The sequence below is a fragment of the Gadus chalcogrammus genome, chromosome 10 (genome assembly GCF_026213295.1).
Source record: "Gadus chalcogrammus isolate NIFS_2021 chromosome 10, NIFS_Gcha_1.0, whole genome shotgun sequence".
In the NCBI taxonomy this organism is placed as follows: domain Eukaryota; kingdom Metazoa; phylum Chordata; class Actinopteri; order Gadiformes; family Gadidae; genus Gadus; species Gadus chalcogrammus.
Window position 1 is genome coordinate 1,564,295 of NC_079421.1, and position 12,884 is coordinate 1,577,178.

Sequence of the window (12,884 nt, forward strand, 5' to 3'; positions counted from 1 at the left end):
TGTTGTCAAGCCTATTTGTTTTGCTGCATTACATTTTAGAAGCAATGGAATTTCAAGTTCGAGTTTTTCCAAATTCAACTTTACAAGCTGGAAAAAGGGTTGGGTTTGCAAATAAAGTGAAGTCATACATGAACATTAATGGCATGACACATGTCCGGTGCATAGTTGTCTCAACCTCATTCCCTGTCACTTAAATACCTCTGACCTTTCAGTATGGCTTTATGCATGTAGTTCTCCCACTTGAGTTATTTAAAGGAGTAGCCATTTTACTCTGCACTGAGGTGTGCAGTCTTTAAACATATTGCCACGCTACCGTGCTAGGGCTATTCTCCATAAGTAGCTTCTACTCCCAGTGCGAATAGATTCATGGGTAGCCTGAGCCTAGACTAACTTCTACTGGCCTGGGCCTGAATAATCCTCTGGTAATCTTAGCCTAGACTAGCCCCTGGTATCCTTGGCCTATACTAGCTTCTAGTCACCTGCACTAGTTTGCTTTGACTAGCTTCACGTTGCCTTTGCCTAGACAAGCCTACAGTAGCCTCTACTAGTCTGGGCACAGACTAGTCTCTGGTAGCACGTGCCTAGTTTAGTCTCTGGTAGCCTCGCCCTCAACAAGCCTGGGCCTAGAGTAGCAGCTTGTTGTCTGCTCTTTATAGTAAAGGTTGAGGTGAATCGATCGTTGGCTATGCTGGTGTAGTGGGGTGTGGATGTGGGATTCGTTCTGTGAACTTTTGCACACTTTCAACATATCCAAAATTGTGTGTACAGAAGTATGCAAGATGTTCTCCAATGGTCTCTCTCTCTCTCTCTCTCTCTCTCTCTCTCTCTCTCTCTCTCTCTCTCTCTCTCTCTCTCTCTCTCTCTCTCTCTCTCTCTCTCTCTCTCTCTCTCTCTCTCTCTCTCTCTCTCTCTCTCCGGCTGTGAGTATCTTTACTATTTTATTCATTTAGCCGATGCTTTAATCCAAGGTGACTTGCATTGCTTTTTTAATTAAAATGTAATTTAGAAGGTACTGGTAGGTGGCATCAGGTAGACCGCATTGGCATTCATACCAATACCTTTTGGCTGGGATTCGAACACCATAGCCACTATTCAGTCAGTCTCTCGCATAAAGCATATATACAGTCTGCTGCAATACCGCTAGGGGATATATATATGCTGCACCCTCCAAACTGTGTAAGGCTATATATCATTTGGTTGACCTTCCACTCCTCTGATCATCGACATGCAGAGATTGGTCTACAGTGCTGCCTGAGCAAGTTAGTAAAGTACAGCTGGCCAGAGTGCAGAGTGGCCAATAGGTATCAGAATGACAAGGTTAACAGAATTTAGCAGAATGTTACCAGACCCCACACACACGCTCCTCAATACAAACCCACCTTAACTCATACCCCAATGCATGCACACACTGGACTAACACACAAACACAACTTACTGATCTCACAATCTCACACTCACCTCAATAGACTATGAAACACACACACACACACACAACCTGATTTTTCCGATTTTTGTAGCAGAACTGAAACTAACCGCGTCCCTTGCACCCAGTCTCGCACCAGAATGTAGTATAACATGTGACATGCCTACGTTTTTTGGGCTAATTCTTTTCAATGGGTCCGCGTCCTTGTCATGTGACTGTCAAGGTTGCTATCGTGGTTGCTATGGGTTTACATTTCGTCCTGTGTAGCACGAAAAAAGACTGACAATCATGCTCTGGGACACGATTCAATCGAGTCATTTTCATGAGCATGAGATTGCGTGATAATACCGGGTTGAAATTTTTTATGTATCATAGAAATCTTATATTTCTAAATATTATATTTAGTTGGTGAAGCGCTGCCTTCAAGCTTGCTAGGCTAACAGCATAGCGCTACAGGCTAGCAAAGAACTATACTGCAGTAGAGAAAATTCTTTGTTTCAGTAGTCCTTGTTCTCTCTATATAGTATACATTCCATGATAATAAAAAAATACATACCAAAACTTTTTTTGAACCCCTGCGATTGATATCCTACAGATTTTTGGGGTTGACAGTGAAAACAGAGGAATAATTACTCTTGTAGTTGGTGAAGGGAAAGAATCTAGCTCCCTGCCAGAAAAGGAACTTGTGTTTCCCCTTTCTGGGATCAGACTAAACCAGCCCAGATTCAGAAACCTCTAACCCCGCTACAAAAGCGCCAGACGAGGCTCGGTTTCATGTGGTTGTGGTGTTATGACTTCCTAAAGCAGACCCCTATCCTCTTCCAGGAACTTTAATTACGCATTGGGGTTCAAACCTCAGTGTCTGGTTTAAAACCCTACTCTACCTCACATATCCATGGTGAATAGCTCTCCTTTCTATTTCTTTTTTTCTGTGTTACCGCAAACGTAAATCTCACTTAACACAATGCATGAATACATCAGGCTGTTTTGTTCCCTCATGTGCGCTTTCTGTGGTTGTCTTTGCATGCCTCCGTCATGCAAGGCATGGAGAGACACAGTGTGTTGCTTTCTGTAAATACGTTTGCCATCCGACCCACCCACTCCTGTTTTCAACCGTCAGAGGGAGAGAATGTGTGTGTGTGTGTGTGTGTGTGTGTGTGTGTGTGTGTGTGTGTGTGTGTGTGTGTGTGTGTGTGTGTGTGTGTGTGTGTGTGTGTGTGTGTGTGTGTGTGTGTGTGTGTGTGTGTCGGGCGCCTCTCTTCCAGCCTCTGCAACACTGAAGTTAAAACACATGTGGAGCCACTTCAAATGGGAGGGAAAATGAAGTGTTGCCATTGGCTGAACAGCTGGTAAACAGACTGCAGGCAATGAGCCTATTGGCTAACTCCCATGGCTGCGCGGTAGTCAGTCTGTTATTGTATTATCCTGTGGGTTTTAAAGTAGGCTGTTTAATTGAGCTCTTACACTGCATATTTCCTTGTTCTCTCATAGCCTCATCGGTTTTAAAGATTAAGTTGGAAATTATTCTTATAACATAAAGGGATATACAGTTAACACATGTTTGTAAGGCAAGCCATTGATTTCATCCAACATGACACGTAAACATCCAACAAATAAATCAGTTAAAGTCAGTTGATTGTTTTTGACGCCGCTGAGGGAAGACAAAGCCCGGCTTTCATAGGTCTGGTTTATGGAGTCCAGCGGAGCTTCCTGCTCCTTTAACGGCTGTCTGTCAAAACAGTGGTGGCGTTTCAGCAAGGACTGTTGTGATAGGCCCGCGGCTCGCTCCCTCCTGTAAGAGGTCTCTGTTCCGAGTACATCCCTTCTGGAGCGGATGCCATTGTTTGACGTCATACGGATGCAAAAGGACGGTTACTTAACGCTTCCTTCCTTTCCTACTACCCACAACAGAACTCCTCAAATTCTTGTGATTGGTGGGGTCCTTGAAGTATTTCTGGAAATAGACATTAGCTCTCAGTCTAGACTTCCGTAGCTGGCCAAAGTACACGTTTTAGCATTTCCTGTTCAAGGAAATACACCAAAGCCATTTACTAATACAAGCTGAACTAGCAGAGTGGGGCTATTCATGTGGGAATCTGAATGCATTCACTTCCCACATCCAGAAAGTAAATTGCTGGATGGGGGAGTGATTGCATACATCCCCAAGCTAGTTTGTAGAGCTAGGACTAGCACTGGGTGGCCAAGGCCCATAGCTCAGTGTTAGCAGCGGTCTCTGACCAGGGAGACTTTAGGAGTGACGCTCAGCGGGTTTGTGCTTCTAGCATCTCAAATCCTTCATTTCAGCTCCGAGACAGCCAGGACGAGAAGCTTACTTCAACAGACAGGGTTCCATCACAAAGGGCAGGACAGCCTTGTGCCTTGGGTGTTCGACTCCCAGCCATGAGGTTCTTGGTTTCATTCCCCAGATTCTGAGTCTAACCTTTAAATGGGAATCGAGACTTCAGTCTGGCTCAGGCATATGCAAGTTCAGCAAACGTTCTCCAAACAGGGCTGTAGTCATCCAGTTCCAGCATGGAAGGGGTTCAATCTATTTTTTTAAATATATATTTTTTAGCAATTGTCCCAAGATTAAACAACACGTAATTACATCGCAGATCAGACGATTAATGGCAAATGATCATAGGCTTCATTGATAAATGATAAATATTGATCCCAGGGGGGAATTTAAGGCACGACATGCATGCATCCATGGTTGAGAAGGAATTGGGGGAAAGGAACTTTGGCCTTGACTTCCTGATGTCCTGATCGTACCGCGACATGGAGGAGAAAGAGATCTCCCAGAGGGAACACGGATGATGTTATAAATCCTAAACGACCGCGTTGGTTTCCCTGACGTCTCGGTACTTCCACAACAAGTAGAGACTGGCCATGGTTGAGGATGAATCAGCAGAACAGAAACATGGCGGTCACAAGGGGAAGCCTCTTTCGGACTCAGGCGATCATTTATAACAGAATCGTGGACACAACAAAATAGCATTTCTGTAAATATTGGTAAGATAATGATACTTAATTGGAAAAAAAATCATCTCGCACAATTTTGTATCACATTATAATATGGGCTATTTTTTCGTTCCTTGAATTTCAAGTTAATGCTGGGCACTTCTGATAGGGTGGGCCAGCTGTCAATCATAGTAGCACTGGCCCACGTTGGCCCTTATGTGGCTACGCACCTGTTCTAAAGTTAATAATATCAAGCTCGCCATCTTGAAACACACTTGACAACATTGTAGAATAACAAAGCAACAAGTTTTTTGATATATATTTTTTATAATAGAAGTCCCATTCTCTGACACTTGCACTACCTCGACACAAAAAAAACAAATCGACACACAAGACCGCTTCGTATATTTTCGCCACCGAGCATGGCTATCACAAAAGCTAACCATTGCGGACGTCTCAGAGCCCAAACAACGTCAATATTTAACCTAGAAACACAATGTCAAGCTTAAACGGTTACGTTATTTCTTGTTACTGGCGCTAAAATGATTAAGCTATTGAAAATATGATTGTTATATAACGAGCGTTTGTCTGTGGTGACCCCCGTTTATATGGCTAGAGGCTAGGTGCTTGCTACATATGCGGTTTACTCCCGGTAAGATACATGCTAACAACAATGCTTAAACAATCTTATTCACGGCAGGCCGTCACGGCATGCACAAACGATATGCCGTATGAAAGCTGAGGCTCAGAGGAGTACAGCGGTAGGAAGGATGGCTCTAAGTTTGAGTGAATAGCCCCTGGCCGGGTGACTCAGATGCCAGGCTTTGTCTTCAGTGTGTTGTGGGCGAGGACGGAGCTCAGTCGGGGTGTGTCTCTATTGGCCCTCGAGGACTAGAGGAACCCTTGGAAAACTAATTTAGGATTTGGTCGAGGAACACAACCTCCTATCTGGTCCCGTCAAGCTGGTTGCTACCTCGTATGGTTGTACTCCCGCTGGGGTGTGTCGGTGTGTGCGTGTCTGTGCCTGTGCCCGTGTGTGTATATGAATGGGAATTTCAATGCAGGGGCAAAATGTAAAGGTACTTTGACCGACGAGAATTGCTTGAGAAGCGCTTGATCGTTAGATTACTCAATATTGCAGCTTGTGAATTATAGTGCTCAGACGTTTCTTCATTTTTTGAATTCAACACAGTTAGTTTCATTCCTTGCCGATGCCTGAATCGCCTTAGACGAGGAATGGTCCACCTCCGTCCAAACTCTCTCTTAGCTACGATCCAGGACAATGCCTCTGAACACTCCACATGTTGGCATTCCACCCTGGAATGTTCTGACAGATTAACCGGTCTTTAAATGGTATTTTGAGGTCTTGTTGGTCTTGTCTGTTGCTCAACAAGCTACGATACCAACACAATCATACACATATGCTGGTGTCTTATGGCATCGTTGGCGTCTTACTCACTCTCTCACACACACACACACACACACACACACACACACACACACACACACACACACACACACACACACACACACACACACACACACACACACACACACACACACACACACACACACACACAGAATCAAGCAAAGTTTATGTGTATGCGATGTGTATGTGGGAGGGAGTGGTCAGGTGATCTTTGTGTGTGTGTGTGTGTGTGTGTGTGTGTGTGTGTGTGTGTGTGTTTGTGTGTGTGTGTGTCCTCTTGTGGGTCCCCTCTGTCTGTAATTATGTGTGAAACGACCCACACTGGTTTTTCCACATTACAGAGTGTCGTAATGTCAACCTCATACAGCTTGTAAAGAAATGATGGAAGTCACATGACCAACCCGTCAGGTACAGTTGTAATGCCGTCGGATCCTTCCTACCTAGATCCACATTTAGCAACTCTATGTTTAGATCGAGGGATTATAAGAGATAAGATTGAATTGAAAAGAAAATAAGAATTGAAAGGAATAGAAAGTAAAATGAACTAATGAACAAATACAATTTCATGGACAAAAGCATTTACAATGCCAGAGCAGATAAGTAATTCAGACATAGAAGGAAATAATAATGCTAACATTGTTAAATATAGTGTTCCTTCTCCCTCGCTGGTTTTTTTGTGTCTGATGTAAACAGATGCTTTGTATCTGCATCCGTGCATGTGTGTGTGCGTGTGTTGACTCAGCAGTCTCTCTGTTTGTTTACTAGAGGATTCTGGGAGTTTTGGATACACAAAGCATCTGTATGTGGCTACGGGCCACGGACGCTCGCCTTCCAAACTGACCCCTGATTCATCAGAATGAGAGAAACAATCAAACAGGAGTCCCGGGTCGGGTACAAAGGAGTTGGACATGGACGAGCTGCTTCATTAAAGAACTTAGTAATAATAGACAGGACAGGACCGTCCACAACCTGAAACAACAGACGCATATAACAGAAAAGGCTAGCTAAGGTGCGGACGCAAATGCATAGTGTACATTTACGTCATTGTTAAAACGACAGTGTAATGAGCTCGAGTTGCAACGAAGAACGCCTGCTTGAAAGAATTGGCCACCTAACCACTGGTGCTATGCTGGTGGATTTAGGTAGAAGCAACACAAAGTATTCTAGATTAAAGCAGTGAAAGAGGGTTTGAACACAACACCTGCACCAAACTGGTAGCAGTATTAACCTGCCGGTCCGCAGCACCTCAGTAACTATTCTCATTGGAGGGATAAAGATGACCTGATCGTCTGGATACACCTATGGTTGAAAGGAACTCAATCTGGTCAACTTTGGCTCATCAGCTACACTTTAGGAGACAAACGCCTCTTTGATTATGAAGTGAAGCGTTAAAGGCTAAGTGTTAATTATAAAATGCTCTTGGTCATTCAGCACAAGAACCAATAACACGCAGAGAAGATATATATGAGACATATATTATGTTGTTAATGGGTTACATCTAATTAACTCAAATGTTTTATTATTAGAATCACACATTCCCTTTTATTGTCTTTTAACCTAAAATAAATGTTAGGTGTAGATTACAGTCAACCTCTACATGAAGTTAACAAACATAAAGCATGTTATATCATTGTTTATTTCTACAGTAAACACAGAAAATCTTTGTTTTGGAAGTACAACTCATATCTAGGCGTTGGGTTCAAGGTCAAGGAAAATGAGGCATCGACTCAGGGTGTGTGTGGGGGGGTTAGATGTTGTCATGGTGACACAGTTTCAGTTCGAGAGAGAGAGAGAGAGAGAGAGAGAGAGAGAGAGAGAGAGAGAGAGAGAGAGAGAGAGAGAGAGAGAGGAGAGAGAGAGAGAGAGAGAGAGAGAGAGAGAGAGAGAGAGAGAGAGAGAGAGAGATATGACACCTGGGGGTGTGTGTGTGTGTGCGCGTGTGTCACACGTAAATGGGTGTGAACCCCTCCCTATTATCACGCACTGCAACATGGGTGATGAAAGTGTGTAGGAAAAAGTGACAAAACGAATTGCCAGTTACACGAAATATTATAATTCGAGCATAAAGTCGGCTTAATCTCCTCCGACGAGAAGTTTAAATTGTCCAAGTCAACTCGTGTATGAGTGTAAGCCTACTTGAAGGAGGAAGGCTTCTCTCTCTCTCTCTCTCTCTCTCTCTCTCTCTCTCTCTCTCTCTCTCTCTCTCTCTCTCTCTCTCTCTCTCTCTCTCTCTCTCTCTCTCTCTCGCTCTCTCTCGCTCTCTCTCTCTCTCTCTCCTCCTCCTCCTCTCTGTGTAGACAGCAGGATAACATTCACACGGAGCTGAGAGGTTCTCATTCCCACCCAGGCGTGTAAGAGTTCAGTTCACCAGCTGATGTTATAAACTATTTTCTCACTCGGGAACTCCGCCGCCCAGCAGTGCATCGCTCTCCTGACAGCAGCGACCAACGTTCTTCTCGGGTCGATTATTTTGAAGATAGACATGGCCTCTCGGACGATTGAAAGTATGCAGTTGGCGGATGATCAGATCCGGATCTTGGAGCATAATTTTGCTACAGTCAGTAGACATCCCGACGAGACAACGTTCATGTTGATCGCAGCCGAGTGTGGATTAACGGAGGAGGAGACGCAAGTGAGTATCTGATTGGATGCTCTCGGCTTTAACCACCGACTTTGGTCTCACTAAACAGCTTTATCAAACGTCCTCGCATGATCGATCCTGCGTGTGTGGATTTTGGCCACTTGCTGTGCGATATCAGTTTCATTCTGGCTTAACGCGCCTCCGCTATTCATTACCCCCCCCCCCCACAAGTTCAACTTTTTTAAACCTATACCAGACCTGCCACTGGAATCTCCACGTCATTAACCTGCTGGAACCCAGATAAGACAATGAGATCATCTGTGTATTAACACACCATGTGGTCATCAGATGTGGGCTACTTGATTCGCGGTGAGCCTAATATTGAACGGATCAATGTGCGTACAATTAATTGTCCATACTTTTGGAATAGCCTACAATAGTTTTCAAGGCTGGGCTGTTTTCCGCCTGCACTATTCATCCCAAATGATGCTAATAGGGGAAACAATGTTGCGAAAGATCTACACACACATGATGATAAATGTCCATTTTTGTCAATTCAAGAGGAGCATTCTTTGGCCATGTGTGAGCAGAGACAATAACTTTGTAGCTTCTTACGTGAAGCTACAAAGTCTCAACTGACGAAACCTGTTGCAGTTATCTGCTGTATCCTGAAATGAGCCGTTTTAAAACTAGAGACAGGACCACATCCTCGTTTTAGTGTCGGCCCTACTATACAAATGATGGGTTAACAAGTTAATTGTTCGCTCTGGTGATGAACTCTCCAAACCATCTCTCCTTATCTGTGGTATTCTGAATCGTAGGAAAGTTGGAAATTATTTTTGCCCTTTGTAAACAGACGACGCCTGTTTGAAAGCAGATGTGCAGCTACAATTGTCACGCTTTATCACCACTCCACCTCTACTTGACCCATTCTGCAGTTCTGCACTAAACGGAAGCGTGCATATCGAAAAGACCCTACTGGATGCACAGAGGTGGCAGATGTCTGTAAATGTTAAGGGACAAGACGTCGAAGGAAGTCAAGCTTGCATGAATGCCCTGGCAGCCCCGAGACAAATGATTAACGCTTAGAAATGGGGAGCCACTTGTTAGGGAACAAATTTTACTTCATTAAATTAATAAACTTTTTTCCAGATTGTCTATCCTGGACATACATTGTGAATTATGTTGGATTGAACCAGTGTTGTTTTCGTCATGTGTGAACGACATGCAGAGGAAAAACGACTTATTTGCGCTTCTTTAAGAATGGTGATTTTATAGTAATATTTCTTAGGTTTAAAAACAGAAAGTAGGGCCTATAGAGCCAATTCCTGATTGGTTGGCCTTTGGCCATTTTCAGCTTGATCGCTGGTTCGGCTTTATCTGCCCGGACTAGCCCAGAAGCATCCCTGAACTGTTGCGATGAGATTACATCATGAAAAGTAAGCTAAACATTTGACTTGCAAATTCATCTTCTGGTTGCTGAGAGAGAGACACACAGACAGAAAGGAATGGCAAGAGAGAGCGTGAGAGAGACGTATTATTAATATTAATATAACAACCCAATAGGCCCTAAGCTGGTTTCACCAACAAACCCGTTATACCTGCTGCTCTCTCTCCCTCACCTCAATAGAATCCTAATGTTAATAAAAATCTTAAAAAAAAAAAAACATGAGGCAAATTGATAACACAATCATTGTTGTTGTTTTACTCAAAACATAATCTGAATGTAGAATATTGGTTTGGCTGCCCTCAAACCCCTCTCTCTCGATCAAATTAGAATATTTCGTGTAACTCGAAATTGGTTTTGTCACTTTTCCCTACCCACATTTGTCACCCATGTTGCGGTGCGTGAGAAGTAGGGATTGGTTCACATCCGTTTGTTTATGTGACACACACAAACACACACACCCGCTGTCATCATGTTTTGTTATGTTTCATATAGATACTGTTTGTTAAAGAGTGAAAATCTCTCTCTCTCTCTCTCTCTCCTTCTCTCTCTCTCTCCTTCTCTCTCTCTCTCCTTCTCTCTCTCTCTCTCTCTCTCTCTCTCTCTCTCTCTCTCTCTCTCTCTCTCTCTCTCTCTCTCTCTCTCTCTCTCTCTCTCTCTCTCTCTCTCTCTCTCTCTCTCTCTCTCTCCCATCTCCAGCAATAAGATATGTATCAACTCATTATGCAGAACCGATTAACAAGAGCAATGTGTTTAGAACTGCATTATGCAGGGAAGATATGAGGCAATACTGAACCAGACCGAACCACAGAATAAACCACAGAATGGGGCGCAGTGTTTTGATCCTGGGGTCCAAAGTTCAGAATCCGTTTCTTCACTGAAAGAAATCACTTCATTTTCCACTGCTTAAAAACACAGACTGCTCTGATACTCCTGCCAAAACCCCACTGTCAGTAATTTGGACAGCCAGCCGGTCAGTCAATCAGCAATTCAGTCAGCCGGCTAGTCGGTCAGTCTGTCATTCAGTGGATGGACCTGCAGTCCGGCAGTTTGGGGGTACGATGTCATCTCTGTTACCGTTGTTGTGGCGATTCAGGGAGGGACCCACAAAATACAACAAGACGCTTGTGTCCTCCGTTTAGACGTCGCTGTGTAGCATGATGTTAGACCGCTGCAATGTTCTGCTGAGTTCGGGTCACAGTGACATCATGAATAAACAGAACCTTGTGGGTCTCGAGTTCTCTGCTGCCTCCAGGTCTGGTAGTATCTCTCTCTCTCTCTCTCTCTATGGATGCTTACAGACGTCCAGCGCTGACAAAACAGCTGAGCTGCCTCACCTTAGCTGGTTCTCAGGAATATAGATGTCACGGCCGTCGGATATGGTCGCTGCTAAAAACAATGACCTCACTCAGGTTTTGGTATCTGTCTGTGAACCGGGCCAGGACTAAGATTACCCAATCAGGCATTCAGCAGTCCTACAATTCAGAGATATCCTCATACATTGTCCTCGCTAAAAAAGTGTCTTCCAAGTGTTTATTTCAAACCTTTATGACACTTTGTAGGAACATTGGTGTCCGGGACAGGAGGTTCTTTCTGATAAAGGCTTTTCTTCACACCGCCTGCAGCAGAAGTTGAATTTACTCGGGCTTTACTAGACTAGTAAAGCCCTTTACTCGGGCTTTACTGAGTTAGTTTTCACTGTCGGCCAATCACACGCTTTGATCCGCCCCCAGCGGATCAAAACAAAGACGAAGCAAACGATGGGGACACGCCCCGTGCACCCGGGTTCAGACTAGTAGGATGATTTGGCAGACAAAATCCTCGTCACCGCCGTCTACAAAGAATAAACCCATCTGATTACAATGTATTTTTAATATTTTTTTAATTGTCACTTTTACTTTGATGAATCGCTATGAATCAACATATTCTAATGTTCTCTCTATCGTAGAAATGGTTCCGGTGGCGTAACGCTCTGTGGCGCCAAGCCGAGGGACTGCCGGCGGAGCTGGGCTCCGTAAACGACTGAGGGGGCGAGGGTGTGGCTGTCCGAAGGGGACGGGGTTAGAGAACCGCGAGGACCCGGTCAGCACCAATCAGCTCCTCGTAGACCTGCTGCAGGAGAACCGACGCTCTGAGACCAGTCCCCCCTCCCCCTCCCCCTCCCCCTCCTCCATAATCTCCTCCTCCTCCTCCTAATCTTCTCGTCCTCCTCCTCCTCCCCCCCCTCCCCTACTCCTCCTCCTCCTCCTCCTCGTCCTACTCCCCCCCTCCTCCTCCTACTCCTCCTCTTCCTCCTGCTCCTCCTCCTCCTCCTCTGTCTCCATATCTATGAAGCTATTTTAGCTTACGGGAATGTGAAGTGTGCTTTAGTTGTCTTAGTTGTTTTTCGTTGCCAACACATAAATACCTTATTTGCTGAAATTAATAAACATGATTAATATTATTCTTATTATTCTACGTCGAAAAGGACTGTCTTTTGCCTTGTTACTCTGAAGATATGTCTGAATGGGCCGAAAAATATAGACCGGACGTTGGTCACAATGGCGGGAAGGGTTGGACATGCTGTGTGTGTGTGTGTGTGTGTGTGTGTGTGTGTGTGTGTGTGTGTGTGTGTGTGTGTGTGTGTGTGTGTGTGTGTGTGTGTGTGTGTGTGTGTGAATGCCTGTGGTTGTGTATTTGTTTTTTTGTGTGCATAGATATAAATCTGTGTGTCTGGTGGCTTACACTGGTGGACTCAGGGTCAGGGGGAGTTCCATAATGAAGTTAAGCTTGTTGAGACTGTAACTGACTAATTGCTATACTAATACAATTTTCTTGACTAATTGAAATAAATTAAGAAAATTGATAAGCTCCATTATCAGAATAAATAGGAATAATAAACAGAACTCCTAGTCTTGGGTTTCTGGGCCAATGGGCATTTTCCTCCTCCCCTGAGAAAATGAGAATAATTGTTTATTGTTCTATAAACGTTTGCTTAGAGTGGGAAACACACACACAAACACAAACACACACCCACGGTGACCGAACTCTCTGTCGGGAGCGG

General features: G+C 44.3%; 1 protein-coding gene across 1 annotated transcript; it reads left to right on the top strand.

Moving 5' to 3' along the window:
- Window positions 1-8,108: 8,108 nt before the first annotated feature.
- Window positions 8,109-12,019, top strand: hopx (HOP homeobox). Its single transcript, XM_056600465.1, has 2 exons — window positions 8,109-8,445; window positions 11,790-12,019. The coding sequence occupies exons 1-2, from the start codon at window positions 8,296-8,298 to the stop codon at window positions 11,865-11,867; spliced, it is 228 nt and encodes a 75-aa protein (XP_056456440.1). The 5' UTR covers window positions 8,109-8,295; the 3' UTR covers window positions 11,868-12,019.
- The last annotated feature ends 865 nt before the right edge of the window (window positions 12,020-12,884 follow it).